Source organism: Hyla sarda, chromosome 12 (assembly GCF_029499605.1).
Source record: "Hyla sarda isolate aHylSar1 chromosome 12, aHylSar1.hap1, whole genome shotgun sequence".
NCBI lineage: Eukaryota > Metazoa > Chordata > Amphibia > Anura > Hylidae > Hyla > Hyla sarda.
In genome coordinates, this window is record NC_079200.1 from 41,540,271 (window position 1) to 41,558,804 (window position 18,534).

General features: G+C 46.2%; 1 protein-coding gene across 1 annotated transcript in view; it reads right to left on the minus strand.

Annotated features, from left to right (window-relative positions):
* Positions 1 to 18,009, minus strand: part of PLCD3 (phospholipase C delta 3) — a 116,958-nt gene extending 98,949 nt beyond the window's left edge. Inside the window, exons 1-3 of the mRNA XM_056549387.1 lie at positions 17,646 to 18,009; positions 16,026 to 16,170; positions 13,281 to 13,357 (exon numbers count right to left, since the gene is read on the minus strand). Coding sequence (XP_056405362.1) covers positions 13,281 to 13,357; positions 16,026 to 16,081 — 133 coding nt within the window. The 5' untranslated portion in view covers positions 16,082 to 16,170; positions 17,646 to 18,009. The remainder of the gene's footprint in view (positions 1 to 13,280; positions 13,358 to 16,025; positions 16,171 to 17,645) is intronic.
* Positions 18,010 to 18,534: the final 525 nt, after the last annotated feature.

Below are 18,534 nucleotides of genomic sequence, written 5' to 3' on the forward strand. Positions count from 1 at the left end.
GGCTGGTTCTTCGAAGACACTACGGACTTCAGCGAAGAAGGACTGGACTGTGGCTGTGGTAGGATCATTGCGGTCCCAGAGCGGTGTGGCCCAAGACAAGGCCTTCCCAGAAAGAAGACTCACTACGATTTGCTGCGATTGTTGAGCGACCACCGTGGATAGGTCAGCGAGACTTGGCAGCGGCACCTCGGGATCCATGGCCGGATCTACTGTCACGATTCGGCTAGCTGGATGTGGATCCTCTGTGTCAGCGAGGGATTGGCGTGGACCGTGTCGGTGGACCAGTTCTAAGATGCTACTGGTATTCACCAGAGCCCGCCGCAAAGCGGGATGGTCTTGCTGCGGCGGAAGCAACCAGGTCGTATCCACCGGCAAAGGCTCAACCTCGCTGACTGCTGAGAAGGCGTGGGACAGAAGGACTAGGCAGAGGCAAGGTCAGACGTAGCAGAAGGTCGGGGAAGGCGGCAAGGTTCGTAGTCAATGTGGATAGCAGAAGATCTGGAAACACAGGCTTTGGACAACACTAAACGCTTTCACTGGCACAAGGCAACAAGATCCGGCAAGGAAGTGCAGGGGAAGTGAGGTAGTATAGCCAGGGAGCAGGTGGAAGCTAATTAGGCTAATTGGGCCAGGCACCAATCATTGGTGCACTGGCCCTTTAAATCTTAGAGAGCTGGTGCGCGCGCGCGCCCTAAGGAGCAGAGCCGCGCGCGCCAGGACATGACAGCCGGCGGCCGGGACAGGTGAGTGACTTGGGATGCGACTCGCGAGCGGGCGCGTCCCGCTATGCGAATCGCATCCCCGCCGGCAATGTCAGTGCAGCGCTCCCGGTCAGCGGGTCTGACCGGGGCGCTGCAGAGAGAGGAACGCCTCCTATTACTCCATATAACCTCCCTATATCTCCTCCTATTACTCCATATAACCTCCCCTATATCTCCTCCTATTACTCCATATAACCTCTCCTATATCTCCTCCTATTACTCTATATAACCTCCCCTATATCTCCTCCTATTACTCCATATAACCTCCCCTATATCTCCTCCTATTATTTCATATAACCTCTCCTATATCTCCTCCTATTACTCCATATAACCTCTCTATATCACCTCCTATTACTCCATATAACCTCCCCTATATCTCCTCCTATTACTCCATATAACCTCCCCTATATCTCCTCCTATTACTCTATATAACCTCTCTATATCACCTCCTATTACTCCATATAACCTCTCCCCTATATCTCCTCCTATTACTCCATATAACCTCCCCTATATCTCCTCTGTTTACTTTTATAACCTCCACTATTTCTCCTCCTGTTATTCCATATAACTATATCCACTCCCATATATTCTCCTATTATTTTTTTGCGCCCCCGTAGATCCATGCGTCCGCTCCTCCCCCAGCTCTGCGAACATTTCTGAAGCTAGAACTGGGGGAGGGCAGAGCAAGGGGAGGGAGGAGGTTCACGCCCCCTCCCTCATCTCCCCTCCCTGAGCTCGGCTGCTGGACGCAGATCTCTACGGCACGCCCCCTCCCTGAGGACATAGATCTCCACGGCAGGTCCCCTCAAAGGGGGACATACTGCACGGGCTACAGGCTAAAGGGGGACAAAGGAGGACATACTGTACGGGCTAAAGACTGCACAAGCCAAAGGGGGACATACTGAGCTCTGTGTGTAAAGGGGGACATACTGCACAGGCTAAAGGGGGGACATACTGTACGGGCTAAAGGGGGACATTTAGCCTGTACAGTATGTCCCCCTTTAGCCCATGCAGTATGTCCCCCTTTACACATAGAGCTCATTGGGAGCACTGCTCTACGTCCTCAGCTCGGGAAGATGAGGGAAGGGACATGCCGTGGAGATTTACGTCCTCAGCTCGGGGAGATGAGGGAGGGGACCTGCCGTGGCGATCTATGTCCTGAGGGAGGGGGCGTGCCGTGGAGATCTGCGTCCAGCCGAGCTCAGGGAGGGGAGATGAGGGAGGGGGCGTGAACCTCCTCCCTCCCCTTGCTCTGCCCTCCCCCAGTTCTAGCTTCGGAAATGTTCGGAGAGCTGGGGGAGGAGCGGACGCATGGATCTACGGGGGCGCAAAAAAACACCTCACACCGGATTAAGAGCATCATGGGCCTGGTGCTGAGGATTTTGATGGGCCTACAAGTGGCCGGGACCCAACAGCTGGGTTGAGGCCATTTGTGGGTTGCAGTGCGACTCAATTTACTTACATTATGTGCGACACGTACAATACACAGTATAACAGAGGTAGGTAGCCAGGTAAGTAGCTTGCAGGTAAGTTGTTAGCTAACTAGGTAGACAGCTTAATAGATAGCCCAGTAGATATATAGGTAGGCAGCATTCACACCCCCTGCCCACAATGCTGAGGCCCAGCTGCCCCATGTGCTTGGCCCCCAGCACGGACCTCTCCAGTTTCTGCAGATGATTGCTGCCGCCTGATGCCATCCTTCCCACAAAGGATGGGCCTGACTGTAGAGCAGGGAGAGTGCAGAAAGGTTCCAGTCCTTCCCTCCATGCTGCCTGCCACTTCTCCACAGTGCTGCCTGTGTCTAAGAATGAAATGCTGTACTCGCCCCCGCTATAAATTTACACCAACCAAAATGCCCCTACATCCATTGTTTTATATAATTAAATAGACTAGTAACACTTGGGGTCCCTGTGTCACGATTCGGCAGGCTGGATGTGGATCCTCTGTGCCAGAGAGGGATAGGCGTAGACCGTGCTAGTGGACCGGTTCTAAGCTGCTACTGGTTTTCACCAGAGCCCGCCGCAAAGCGGGATGGTCTTGCTGCGGCGGTAGTGACCAGGTCGTATCCACTAGCAACGGCTCAACCTCTCTGACTGCTGAAGATAGGCGCGGTACAAGGGAGTAGACAAGAGCAAGGTCGGACGTAGCAGAAGGTCGGGGCAGGCAGCAAGAATCGTAGTCAATATGGCAATAGCAGGAGGTCAAGTACACAGTGGAGACAAACACAGTAAACGCTTTCTCTAGGCACTAAGGCAACAAGATCCGGCAGGGAATGCAGGGGCAGTGATCAGATATAGCCAGGGAGCAGGTGGAAGCCAATTAAGCTAATTGGGCCAGGCACCAATCATTGGTGCACTGGCCCTTTAAGTCTCAGAGAGCTGGCGCGCGCGCGCCCTAGAGAGCGGAGCCGCGCGCGCCAGCACATGACAGCAGGGGACCGGGACGGGTAAGTGACTTGGGATGCGATTCGCGAGCGGGCGCGTCCCGCTATGCGAATCGCATCCCCGCCAGCAATGTCAGTGCAGCGCTCCCGGTCAGCGGGTCTGACCGGGGCGCTGCAGGGAGAGAAACGCTGCGAGCGCTTCGGGGAGGAGCAGGGACCCGGAGCGCTCAGCGTAACAGTACCCCCCCCCCCCCTTAGGTCTCCCCCTCTTTTTGTCGGGATGTCGCTCCACCTGGGACGAGGACATTGGGAGCGATTGTAGAGTCTCCTTCTGGGGGACAGTGAAGTCCTGGGCAGACCGGTCAGAAGGAGTGGGAATGGGGAGGGAGGGCAGAGGGTGAGGCTTGGCACAGTCCTGATAGGCCTTGGGGAGACCAGGCACAGGAGGGGACACTGAGGCCCGACAGACGGGGCTGGGAGCAGGCGTGAGGCATTTCTTGCGGCAAGCAGGACCCCAATTCTCGATCTCCCCGGTGGTCCAGTCAAGGGTGGGAGAATGGTGCTGGAGCCATGGCAGACCGAGAAGGACTTCAGATGTGCAGCCGGGCAGAACCAAGAATTCAATTTTTTCGAGATGTGGTCCAATGCTCATAAGCAGAGGCACTGTGGGAAAACGCACAGTGCAGTTCAACTTGACTCCGTTGACTGAAGCAATGTAGAGCGGCTTGATGAGACTGATCACCGGGATGCAGTACCTATCAAGCAAAGAGGCCAGAATAAAATTTCCAGAGGAACCAGAGTCCAAGACGGCCACGGCAGAGAAGGAGGAGTCGGCAGAAGGAGAAATCCGTACGGGCACAGTGAGACATGGAGAAGCAGACTCCGTACCCAGAGACGCCAGACCCACATGAGCAGGTTGCGTGCGTGCATTTTCCAGACGAGGAGGACGAATCGGGCAATCCACCAAGAAATGTTCGGTACTAGCGCAGTACAGACATAGATTCTTATCCCTACGGCGAGACCTCTCTTCAATAGTCAGGCGAGACCGATCTACTTGCATAGGCTCCTCGGCGGGAGGCACAGGGGTAGACTGCAAGGGATACCGTGAGAGAGGTGCCCAGGGATTAAGGTCTTTTTCCTGGCGGAGTTCCTGGTGTCTTTCCGAAAAACGCATGTCAATGCGGGTGGCCAAATGGATAAGTTCATGCAGACTGGCAGGAATCTCTCGTGCGGCCAGCACATCTTTGATGTTACTGGATAGGCCTTTTTTAAAGGTCGCGCAGAGAGCCTCGTTGTTCCAAGATAATTCGGAAGCGAGAGTACGAAATCGGATGGCGTACTCGCCTACTGAAGAATTACCCTGGACCAGGTTCAGCAGGGCAGTCTCGGCAGAAGAAGCTCGGGCTGGTTCCTGGAAGACACTGCGAACCTCAGAGAAGAAGGAGTGTACAGTGGCGGTGACAGGGTCATCGCAGTCCCAGAGCGGTGTGGCCCAAGCCAAAGCCTTTCCAGACAGGAGACTAACCACGAAAGCCACCTTCGACCGTTCAGTAGGAAATTGGTCCGACAACATCTCCAAATGTAGGGAACATTGTGACAGGAAACCTCGGCAGAGTCTAGAGTCCCCATCAAATTTGTCCGGCAGGGACAAGCGGAGGCTAGGGGCGGCCACTCGCTGCGGAAGAGGTGCAGGAGCCGGCGGAGGAGATGGTTGTTGCTGCTGTAGCTGTGACTGAAATTGCTGTAGCTGTGACTGAAGCTGCTGTAGCTGCGACTGAAGTTGCTGTGTCATGGTGGTCAAGTACGACAGCTGGTGATCTTGTTGGGCGATCTGTCGGGCTTGCTGGGCGACCAGCGTAGTGAGGTCAGAGACAACTGGCAGGGGAACCTCAGCGGGATCCATGGCCGGATCTACTGTCACGATTCGGCAGGCTGGATGTGGATCCTCTGTGCCAGAGAGGGATAGGCGTAGACCGTGCTAGTGGACCGGTTCTAAGCTGCTACTGGTTTTCACCAGAGCCCGCCGCAAAACGGGATGGTCTTGCAGCGGCGGTAGCAACCAGGTCGTATCCACTAGCAACGGCTCAACCTCTCTGACTGCTGAAGATAGGCGCGGTACAAGGGAGTAGACAAGAGCAAGGTCGGACGTAGCAGAAGGTCGGGGCAGGCAGCAAGAATCGTAGTCAATATGGCAATAGCAGGAGGTCAAGTACACAGTGGAGACAAACACAGTAAATGCTTTCTCTAGGCACTAAGGCAACAAGATCCGGCAGGGGAGTGCAGGGGCAGTGATCAGATATAGCCAGGGAGCAGGTGGAAGCCAATTAAGCTAATTGGGCCAGGCACCAATCATTGGTGCACTGGCCCTTTAAGTCTCAGAGAGCTGGCGCGCGCGCGCCCTAGAGAGCGGAGCCGCGCGCGCCAGCACATGACAGCAGGGGACCGGGACGGGTAAGTGACTTGGGATGCGATTCGCGAGCGGGCGCGTCCCGCTATGCGAATCGCATCCCCGCCAGCAATGTCAGTGCAGCGCTCCCGGTCAGCGGGTCTGACCGGGGCGCTGCAGGGAGAGAAACGCCGCGAGCGCTTCGGGGAGGAGCAGGGACCCGGAGCGCTCAGCGTAACACCCTGGACCAAATAAAGCAAGGGCCCCCTGCGAGACTCCCCCCCCCCCTTGTCCACTTCTCCGCCCTGCCCCTATTTCACCCAACACAACTCAAATAAATAAATATAGGTTACAGTTAAAACTAGTTTTTAGTTAAAATTGTTTTTCCCTTGTGAAAACTAGTTTTGACTAAATGCCTTTGTGAAAACTAGTATTGACTGCTTTTCCCCAGTGAAAACTAGTATTGACTGATATACCCCAGTGAAAACTACTATTGACTGCTTTACCCCAGCGAAAACTAGTTTTGACTGGATGCCTTTGTGAAAACTAGAATTGACTGCTTTTTCCTAGTTAAAACCAGTTTTTACTGAATGCCTTTGTTGAAACACCAGTTTTTACTAAACGCCTTTGTACAAACTAGAATATTTACTGAACGCCTTCAAACTAGAATATTTACTGAAGGCCTTTGTACAAACTAAAATACTTACTGAATGCCTTCGTACAAACTAGAATTTATGCCTTTGTGAAAAACCAGTTAATTCTAGTTAAGTAATTTTTTTGTGACATATTGTACTTTATATTAGTACTAAATTTTGCTGATCCATGCAGTTGTTTTTTGCATTTTTCTAGATTTGAAATTCTCTACTTGTAAGACCGAGTACGAGTACCAATACTTTTTTTAAGTACTCGCCGATACCAATTACGATACTATTTTAAATGTCATGCAACACTTTTTTTATTGGGAAAAAGGGTGTGTTTTCAGTTTTTATTAGGGAAGGGCTTTTTATGTACAAAACAAACAAACAAAAAACATAATAAATGTAAAAGCAAACCCCTCAGATAGCTGTCCCATAAATGAAAACCCTCATATAGGCTATGTAGGTAGTAGGTAGCCCCCCTATTAGCTTGGTGGTTAGTCTCCATAATAGCATAATAGTAGATAGCTCCCCACATTAGGTAGGCAACAGAAGTCCCCCACATTAGGTATCTAGCAGATGTCCCCCACATTAGATATCCAGCAGAAGTTCCCCACATTAGGTAGGCAGCAGAGGTCCCCCATAGTAGGCAACCATTCCCTCATAGTTGGCAGCAGTTCCTCCATAGTTGGCAGTTCTCCCATAGCAGGCAGCAGTTCCCCTTATAGGAGGCAGAAGTTCTCCCATTGTAGGAAACAGTTCCTCTTTAGCAGGCAGCAATTTCCACCCCTCCCCCCCCCCTCCCCTCCGGCATACATACCTCCTGTGGCTCTTCTTTCTTTTTCCCCTGTCGGCTCCAGTGTGGTGGAGGGGCACTACTCCCGGGGCAAGATGGCTGGCTATCAGCCACCATCTTACCAGGTGCATCGCTACTCGTTCAGCGGCGGACAGTGTCTGCATGACGTACATGTACGTCACAGGTCGGGAAAACCTTCCATGACGTATATGACAGGCTAAGATTGCTGAGTGTATGGAAGTGTTTCCCAAGCAGATGTTTCAAAACTATTACTCCCAGCATGCCCAGACATCCTTTGGCTATCTGAAAATGCTGGTAGTTGTAGTTTTGCAACACCTGAAGGAACCCTGCTTGGGAAACACTAATATATGGACTCACTGGCTGACACCCCTGGCTGTCAACATATTACAGAAGTCAAAGTCATATATCTTGTCCTGCACTTCACGTAGCTCAGTGACATCCCACATCCTATCTGCTGTTTTCCCCGTTCCGAACTTTGCCACCACAGAAAAGAAAGAAAAAGAAAAAAACAAAACAGTAGCAAAGTAGAAATATTTACAGAAAAATATAATGGTGTCCCTTGAAGTGAAGCTCCATAAACGTTTACGAACTCCTGGTCTTGTGCTGCGATCCTCAGAGGCTCCTAGCACTGATGCTGTAAATTCATGCACAGCAGAACGCTAGTCTCATCCGCAGCTTTGTCCATCAGCCATCTCTTGTCCATGACTAGTGGACAAGCTGATGCTGCTGCAGGACTCGTCAGTGTCCCAGGAGGTATGGGGACCCCTAGTGACGCGATTTTCAAAGACAGTTTTCTTTAATGAAATGTGAATTTATTTTCAAGAAGTATATTAGAAAAACTATTGTTTTGCCAAGATGTACAAAATATCAAAAGTTTTGTTTTGGTGCTTAGTGGAGGGGTACATGGGTATGCAAGGGTAATGTGGCCGGCCCGCACAAGCGTGCTTAGCGAAGGGGGTACGTGGTTATGTGATCGCAGCGTGGGCAACCAGCATGAGCGTGCTTAGCATAGGAGTACACGGGTATGCAGGGGCGGCGTGGTCAACCCACCACGAGTCAGGCGACGTCGCACAACCAATAAGAATCATTCTCAAGCACCACGTGTAAGCTGGATGAACTTTGACCTCTGTGGAAAAAGTTTGAACTGGGTCATTTTGTTAAAACTAGTTTTCTCTACCATAAACCAGTTTCAATTGACATTTGGTTTTTGATTATCAGTAAATTCTAGTTTGTACAAAGGCGTTCAGTAAGTATTCTGGTTTGTATGAAGGCATTTAGTAAATATTCTAGTTTGTAAGGCGGCGTTTATTAAAAACTGGTGCTTCAACAAAGGTGTTCAGTAAAAACTGGTTTTAACTAAGAACAAGCAGCCAGGTGGGTAGGTAAATAGACAGCCAGTTAGTTAGGTAGATAGGGAGCCAGGTCAATAGGCATGTAGGCAGCCAGCTGAGTAAGTAGACAGGTAGGGAAGGGACTAGGTGAGTAGGCAGCCAGGTTGGTAGGTAGATAGGTGGGGAGGGAGCCAGGTGAATAGGCAGGTAGGCAGCCAGGTGAGTATGTAGGGAGCCAGATTAATAGGGAGGTAGGCAGCCAGGTCGGTAGGTAGATAGGTATGGAGGGAGCCAGGTGAATAGGCAGGTAGGCAGCCAGTACGTAGGTAGGTAGCCAGGTCCCCATAAGCAGCCCCCTGCTTTCTGCCGGCATATTAAAAAAATAACAAAAATATATACTTACCTAGTCCTGAGCAGTTCAGCATGGTCGCGTCCTTCCTCCTTCACCAGGCCGCTCCCTCTCTCCTCATCATCAGCGCCTGTGTCAGGGCAGAGTTTAAAGCCTGCTTGACTGACAGGCAGCTTTCAACTGTAATCGTGCAGGTGTATACAGTTGAAAGGAGTGCTCGTTTAACTGGGGATCCATGGTAAACAAGCACTGGCGGAATAAAATATATATATATCTTTTTTCTTAAAGTTCGGGTGGGTCTATTTTAACTACAACTCCATTCGCCCCTATGTTAATCCGGCCCTGCCTTTAGCCTTGCCTCCTTAAACAACATATAGCTTCTATCTCTTCCTATTAATCCATATGAACACTCCATATAGCCCCTTCTATTACACCATATAACCTTTCTCTATCTTCTCCTATTACTCTATATAACCTCTCTCTTTCTTCTCCTGTTACACTATATAAACCTCTCCTTATATCTATTCGTATTACTTCATATACCCTTCACTACATCTCCTACTAGTTAAAAACTATTTTGACTGCCCATTTCAATAGCCAATTTCAGTAAATTCTCATTCTCATAGACTATAAGCTCTTGCAACTTGGGCCCTCATTCCTGTTGTTTAAAAATGTAATGTTTGATATTTGTCCTTATTTATACCTTCAAAACTGTAAATTGCATCAGAATTTGTTGCTGCTAAATAAATTAATATTATTGTTAATATTCTCCTATGGATAAGCTTAAAGAGTACCTGTCACCAAACTAAACTTTTAATATGCACTTTGCTATTTACTTGCTGTTAAAATTATCAACCTTTAGTCAAACAGTTAGTATGGTCTCCACCCAGGAAGTGCGTGAGGGGCATGGCGAGGCACAAGTTTCGCAAGCTTCAGTGACGTCACGCCTGCTGGGGAACGCCCACTTTCTCCTGCCAGGAGCTCAGACAATAGGAGCAAGGGGAAAGGTATGATACACTGCTTTCTAAAGCTCGCATATTTTTTTTAGGGCAGGAGGCAGGAGTAGTTAGGGAATATAATCTGAATTAGTTTAGAAAATATGGTTTGATGACAGGTATTCTTTAAAGCAATTATGAACTAATGCAAAATTATCCACTGTCCAAAGAATAGGGAATATGTGTCTGATCATGGGGGGTTCGATCGCTGGGAACCCCGCCAGCTATTTCAGGTACAAGGTTCCCCGGCTCTCACCTCAGCAGCAGGGTCTGCCGCTTCTTCACAGCATGCTTCAGCCCCCCCCCCCATCAGAGATGCACTGGAGCAAAGGAAAGTGATGGCTCGCTCAGCCAATCACTGGCCAAGACAGAACCCTGTCCCGACTGGTGATTGGCTAATTGGGCCGACTCTTCTATTCAGCAAGGGCATGTCTCAGAGAGTGGGGGCCGGAACGAGCTAGTGAAAAACGGGGGACTCTGCATGCTGAGGTGAGAGCCAGGCCTCCTACACGAGATCACTGCGGGGAGGGGGTGTCCCAGCAGTAAGACCCCCTGTGAACAGACACTTATTCTCTATTCTTTGGACCGAGAATAGATTGTTATAAAGTGCATAACCCCTTTAATATTAAATCTGGAATTTTAATGCAATGCAGTTGGAAGGAGATAAACATTATTAGTCACATTTGATAACACTGGAGTAAATAAGAATCCACTCCATCCATCCTGTGAGATCTTTCTCCACAAATGTACACGTCAGGTGATGATCTGATATCCACCATAGACAACAGTTTTTATTTAGGGAATTCATATTTTCCCCACTGATTTTTGGCTTTACTCTCCTCTGTACTCCTGTTACACATTCTTCTCAAGCACTACAGAGGTAAGGCTAATCACTGCATCTAAAAAACAGGATACAACTCCCTAGACATTTAGAAGAGCAGGAATCTAAGCTCCAAACATATTTTTTAAATCCCAAATATTGCTGTGTGAGGTCAACAGGAAACACAATCCATATAATTTATTTTTCAGATGTTCGGCCTCAGCATAGTCCTCTCTGCTGTTCCCTGCAGAAGGTCTAATACCAGATGTTTATGAGAAGGTTTACACTCACCCTCCTGGCCTCGCCCAGGGAGATAAATGACTGAGCAGGGCTGGGCACTGACCAGGAGGGAGACCCTTCATACCATACACAGGAAAGCCAACAACAAGGCCCCTCCAAGACCTGCTCAAACAACAAATCTCACTGTAGAGTTCAATCTTTGGCAAGTACTTTTTGTGCATTTGCAAAGTAAATGCAACTGCAGATGTTGGAAAGTTACTTTAAGGAATTTTCATATGTTATGTTGTTCATATTAAGGAGAAAAATGCCCAATGCACAATTGTCAACCTGTGGGGACGCTATAGGAGTAGTACTAGAAAGAAAGTGCATAGATAGTGGTTCTGTCTCGGTTGCCGATACCTTGTGTGACCACACCTGTTCAGCTGCCTATTTAAGCCTTCACTAGTGCATCTTGCCAGTGAAAGTATTCTGTTTACGTAGCTTGCATCTCTGTCATGCTTTTTGCATTTCCTCTTGATCACCTGGCATTTTGTGCCCCCGGCTTTCGTCTTAGGATAGTCTATCTGGCTTTCGTCTTGGCTCATATCTGTCCTCTTGGTTCCGACTCGGCTTGTTGGCAATCTTGTTTGTCTCCCCTGAGTATCGTATAGATTGTATTTACTTTTTGTATTCCTGACTATTCCCTGACCTGTGACTGAGGTTTCTGTAGGTTGTTATTTTGACAGGACGCTCGCTTCATTTGTGTGAATCTGTCGCATAGGGCGGATATGCAACACGAAGGGACAGGGGCTGCGGGTGAGTTTAGGGCCTCACTACTTCCATGTCCATATGTTTCAGTTCTTCTGGTAACTTAACTGTATCCTAAGCCACATCTCTGAGCAAATAATAACTTCACATTTTTGATTAATATAGCTCACTATCGCATTGCACATTGTCACTGCACACTGGTACAGGATAGCCAGGGGGGGGCTGGTGCAGATTTTATACTGAAGTCTGCCGACAATAGACAAAAAGACACAATTTCCATGGTCTGGACAGTGACCCTCCAGGCTTCCCATTACTTAGGATCATTTCCCTCTGTATATGTGCAGTATTACCTGTCAATATTTTTGTTACTGGTGGTTTTGTATTATTTACTTTGTAATTATACTGTCCTTGCTGTAACAAGAATCAGCTCTCCAAGCACAATTACCTAGGGATCCACTAGGTATACACAGAAGTCAATCTGAGGAGGCAGAGTTCCTTGGGGGAGGGAAATAGCAGAAGCCTAAACCAATGATGACACAGGAGGTGTGTCTCAGATTATCGCAGACTGCTTGTATACACTGTACATGAAGTGTAGTCATTTAACTCTTGTGTTTAGGTCCCCCACAGTAAAGCATGCAGAATGTGAGGTCTGGGTGTACTGAATGCTGTGATCTTCACTAGATTCCATGTCCAGCACAGCTTTACTAGACTGATTTATTTTCTCCTTCCACAGCCTATCATCGCTTTTCATTTGTAGACAGTTATTTCATTTACAGACAGTAATGCCACAGAGTGTATACCTCTGCGGGGGGCAAACCAGTGTGCAGAATTTGTGACGGGTGCTCTCCTACACTGTATACAACCTGTGTGTGGTTCACCTTCTCCCTTGCTGATGACTGTGCACCTGTGATCTGCCCTACTCGTAGATTTGGACGTAGATTCCCTTTTCCAAACTCTGTTCTGTCATCTATCTCCTCTACCCTGCTGCCATCTCTAAAGCTAATTTTACACTCGTGTATTACAGACACAATCCCAGCCCATCTAGAGACCCACACCTAAAGAATCATAGTAATCTAGCGACTGTGTTATACAAATGTGAAATTGACACCAATGGGGGTAGCAGGGAGTGCTTACACAATCAGAAGCCATGCAGCAGAACAGTGTGGACAGTCTTCTAGGTCCAAGAGTTGTAAAGACATAACAGTAAAAACAGTAGGATATTTGTCAAAGAAAACTATTTAAAAAGTGAATAAACAATAAAAAAGTTATGTTCAAATAAAGTCTATAGCCTACTCCATTCACCTGCATAAGGAAATGTGGTCACAAGACACTTAAAAACAACTGATCCTAAAGATATATGTATGTATATATATATATATATATAGAGAGAGAGAGAGAGAGAGAGAGAGAGCAGGGAAGCAGCACTCCGGGGTAAGAAAAGGTGCTCGGGTGCCTACTGTGTCGGGTCTAGGTTGGGGACCCCTCCAAGATACAGAAAAATTCAATGAACAGTGGCACACCAGGTGTCAGCAAAAAAAAGGTGATTTATTCAAAAAAACGTGTTAGGCCTAACACGTTTTTTTGAATAAATCACCTTTTTTTTGCTGACACCTGGTGCACCAATGTTCATTGAATTTTTCTATATATATATATATAACAATTAAGGCACCCTATAAATACTGTATATTACAAATTTGGATTTGTCGACATTTTGCATGAAAAAATAATGTGTTATACAAAGCTGATTGATGGTCTGTACACAACAATCTGGAAGTAGATACATGGAACAAACTATTTAGAGATAATGGAAACCCACCTCCTTGTGTGATTCTAATCCATACTAATCCAGAAATCGGGGGTAATAAGGACCAATTCAAGTTTCCATTTTCCACACTGCAAGAGTAAATCCAAAACAGAAAATGCTCCTTTAGGGTATGTTCACACAAACTTTACTTGCTGCGAATTTCATAAATGAAAATCTGTAGGTACAGTGGTCCCTCAAGTTACAATATTAATTGGTTACAGGACGACCATTGTATTTTGAAACCATTGTATGTTGAGACCAGAACTCTATGGAAACCTGGTAATTGGTTCTGAAGCCCCAAAATGTCATCCGAAAAAAAGAAAAAGTGAGGATTAAAGAAAAATAAGTAGATAACTAATACAGATAAATCAAGTCCTTACATATAAAAGTAATAAAGATCTGCTGGGAGCTGTAAATCACTGTCTATGTCAGTGTTTCCCAACCAGGGTGCCTCCAGCTATTGCAAAACTACAACTCCCAGCATGCCCGGACATCCGTTGGCTGTCCGGGCATGCTGGGAGTTGTAGTTTTGCAACAACTGGAGACACCCTTGTTGGGAAAAAATGGTTTATGTAGAGGACAGGAGCTTCTTCAGGGTCCTATACAGTACACACAGTGTCCCAAATGGAGCTGCCCTTACTTGGTGTCCAAAGGAGCAGCTAACCCTGGCACAGGTAAGGAGTAGTACAGAACTTGTAGTTCCTCCCTGTAGTGTAGGGGGCGCTACCAGATACCAGTCAGTGCAGGCACTTCAGTAATAGAGGTGATTTACCAGTAAAATGCCCATTCTGATTGGTCAGTTCCTCCAGTTGTGACAGGTATCACAGATCTGGACTGTCCGTACGTAACATTGTTTGTTGAGTCTGGTTTCAAGTTACAATGGTCCAGAAAATACCATTGTATGTACAAACTATTGTATGTTGAGGCCATTGTAAGTTGAGGGATCACTGTATTTTTATTGTGTGTAATCGGTTATTGTATATGAAATTTGTACTTTAGACAGTGTATGAGTGCGGATTTCATGCACGAAAACTTACTTATTTCATGAATGGTGTCTGCAAATTTTCATGCATGGTACGTGTAAATGTATACTGAAGTATACTCACACTTGCCTATTTTGCTTGTAAATTTGTGTATTTTTACTTTAATGGGTAGCAAAATCTGCAGCACAATATGCACGTGTGAATATCCCCTCAAAAGGAAAAAGCAAGACAAATAAAGTAAAACCTTCACAACATGTCACTTACCTTCAAATTTATAGACACAAAACTATAGAGGGTAATAGTACCCATAAAATGCAGATCACCTATCCACCGGTAATGGCTAAAATGGTGAGGGTTCACCGTTCACCAGGAAGGGGGTACCATATCCAGATTTGAACAGATCAATCCCATAGCTTTGTATTACTGAAATACCCCTTTTAAATATTTAGAGTGGAAAGCCAAATATGTCCCTACCCCCATTGTATTTCTTGCCATTCAATAAAACAAAGAGTCCTAACCTAAAACCCTTCTGACTAAGTAGTTCGGGACAGGGCTCACTTCCTCTGGCCCTAAAATTTGGTATATTAGAAGCCATATAGTGCATACAACTTCAGTTCTCCTACCAGAAGCATATTCCCCGTTGTGTTACAGTATAACATCTGTGTCAGCAGAAAAGAACCATTCAGCCAGTGTAGTCTGCCCAATATTCTGAATACTATCAACGAACCCTGGCCCTATCTTATATGAAGGATAGCCTTATGCCTATCCCTATCTTATATGAAGGATAACCTTATGCCTATCCCTATCGTATATGAAGGATAGCCTTATACTTATCTCTATCTTATATGAAGGATAGCCTTATGCCTATCCCTATCTTATATGAAGGATAGCCTTATGTCAATCCCTATCTTATATGAAGAATAGCCTTATACCTATCCCTATCTTATATGAAGGATAGCCTTATGCTTATACCTATCTTATATGAAGGATAGCCTTATGCCTATCCCTATCGTATATGAAGGATAGCCTTATGCTTATACCTATCTTATATGAAGGATAGCCTTATGCCTATCCCTATCTTATATGAAGGATAGACTTATGCTTATCCCTATCTTATATGAAGGATAGACTTATACCTATCTCTATCTTATATGAAGGATAGCCTTATGCCTATCCCTATCTTATATGAAGAATAGCCTTATACCTATCCCTATCTTATATGAAGGATAGCCTTATGCCTATCCCTATCTTATATGAAGGATAGCTTTATACCTATCTCTATCTTATATGAAGGATAGCCTTATGCCTATCCCTATCTTATATGAAGGATAACCTTATGCCTATGCTTAACCTCCTTCATTGTATTTGCAGCGACCACTTCTGCAGGAAGGCTATTCACTGTATCCACTACTCTCTCAGTAAAGTAATACTCCTTTCATATTACTGTATAAACCTTTGCCCCTCTAAGTTAAAACTATGTCCTTTTGTGGTTTCTTCTTTTAAATCTCCTCTCCTCCTTTACAGTGTTGATTCCCTTTATGTATATAAAAGTTTCTATCATATCCCCTCCGTCTCGTCTTTCTTCTATACAGGTTAATTTGTACATCCCGGAGTTTTACTTTAAGGTCCTTTAACCTTTCCTGGTAAGTGTTATGCTGTAGTCTATGTACTAGTTTAGTATAGGCTCCCTACTTTCTATTGAGTATAATATACTGTGTAAAACTATGATCTGTCAGTGACACTGTCTTAAAGGTGGCAATCTTTTCTGACCTACCTTGGAGATTTGCTTCTTCTCATCCACCATGGTTTATCTTTCTTTCCTTTTTCCATCTTGGAGTCCGTGGCTGAGTTGGAGCCTGACTGTAAAGTCTCTGGAGTCTTTCACACATTGACCACAGAGAATGTGCTGACTGGACAGCTCTATAGAAAAACAATTATCGTCCGGCAGTGTCATTCACACATGAGAATGAATCTGTGAGCTCCCTATAGAAAAGGAGGGTAGTGAGAACTGTAAGCATCTATTCATACCTTACATATCAATTATGTTGGCTCATATACATTACAGTATATACTTAGAATTGTATAGCGGTGTAGTAATTGGGGGCCCCCATTGGGGGCTTATGTCTGGGAGGCTCTTGGTTCCTCCGCAGTATGAGAATTAGCTGATTCTAGAACTTTATGACTAAGAAGAAAACAACAAGTTCATAACCCATAAAATTCTAAGTAACAGCAGCACTTTAAAGGGGTATTCCGGGCAAAAACTTTTTATCCCCTATCCAAAGTATAGGGGATAAGATGTCTGATTGGGGGGGCCCGCTGCTGAGACCCCCCGCGATCTCCCTGCAGCACCCGCTTTCTATGCGGGTGCTGAATCTCCAGTTTTGGAAACCACCATTTCCGGAACTGGGGACGTGACGTCGCGCTACGCCCCCTCCATTCATGTCTATGGGAGGGGGCGTGACGGCCGTCACGCCCCCTCCCATAGACATGAATGGAGGGGGGTGGCGTGACGTCACGTCCCCAGTCCCGGAAACCCGGAGGTTTCCGAAACTGGAGATTCAGCACCCGCATAGAAAGCGGGTGCTGCAGGGAGATTGCGGGGGGTCTCAGCAGCGGGCCCCCCCAATCAGACATCTTATCCCCTATACTTTGGATGGGGGCTAACATGTTTTTTCCCGGAATACCCCTTTTAATTTCTGTAGGAATAAAGGCGTCATGTTGGCTCACGCAAGTTGTTTTTCTACAACACTTAGGGGGCGATTATCAAAACCTGTGTAAAGGAAAAGTTGACCAGTTGCCCATAGCAACCAATCAGAGCTCTTCCTTCATTTTACAGAGGCCTTGTTAAAAATGAAAGAAGCGATCTGATTGGTTGCTATGGGCAACTGGTCAACATTTCCTCTGCACAGGTTTTGATATATCTCCCCCTTACACTTTTAAAGGGAAGATGTACTAAAATTGGTTGGACTTTTACTGTGCTCATTTTTTTATTATACAGATTTCCATGTTTATAATTCCCACGTCTGGGAATTCGGCCACATATATTAGGACATAGCTAAGATTTCTGCCGTGGATTTTCTGCCAAATCTGCAGGCAGAAAATCAGACAGACAGATAAAGACAAGTATGTCAATGGCTACCTTTCCTGCATCAGTCCTGTGAGGTGTCAGTTGTTTTATATTGTTTCCAGGACTGAAATAAGATGGGCAACGCGAGCAGCTGATGGGAGACACACAGGATTAGAATAAAAATAGATTAGAAAAGCAGGAAGGACATGCAGTCCTAGTGCTTTGTCTGCTACTTTTGAACCATTATTCATTTCAAACCACTAGGATGTCACCTAGTTTTGTACTTTTTTTTTATTTTTAGAATAAACATAAATAAACATGCACTCATCAATCACTGATCCCCCACCAGTGCTGGTCCTGCTACTCAGTTCTGAAACATAGGAAGTACTGGCTGCAACTGATTGGCTGAGAGGGTAGATCTTGAGAGGACAAAGCACCAGGAGCGTTGGGAGTGGCAGCTGCCGGAATTGGAGGAGGTGAGTATAGTAGGTTTATTATTTGTATACAACCCCAGCCTGGGAGCAAATTTTGCTTTTGCCTAGGCAACCCAGCAATACCAATTTTATGGGGTTTTTTTATTATTATTTTTCCTCATACTATAGGACGTGAATACTGTTTTTCACTTTCATTTTTAGAATTTTTTTTTTACGAAATCATTTTTGAACTTTATATACTATTTTCTGTTTCAGCCCACAGTGGGCACTGACCATGCAATCATCTGATCACGGACATACTTCTGTATTGCAGTGTATTGTGCCTGTCCCTTAGCAGCTTTAGAGCATACCCTGTACAGCAGTGTTTTCCAAACAGTGTGTCTTGAGCTGTTGAAAAGCTACAATTCCCAGCATGCCCGGACAGCCAAAGGCTGTCCGGGCATGCTGGGAGTTGTAGCTTTGCAACAGCTGAAGACGCACAGTTTTGAAAACACTGCTGTAGGGGCTACTTAAGTTGTGACCCATCGGCACAAACCCTCTAAGGCTGGGTTCACACCACGTTTTTCGAATACGGTTACCGTATACGGTTTTCCGCTAAAAAACGTATGGCAAAAACCGTATGCAACCGTATACAACAGTATGACAAATTAAAACGTATACGGTTTTTCCCCATACGGTTCTATCCGTTTGCATCAGTTTTTGCCAATGGTTTTGCTATTTTGTTGGAATTAGTTTTCCAGCAATTTAATAAAGTTACTATTGTTCTATTGAAATTCCAATCT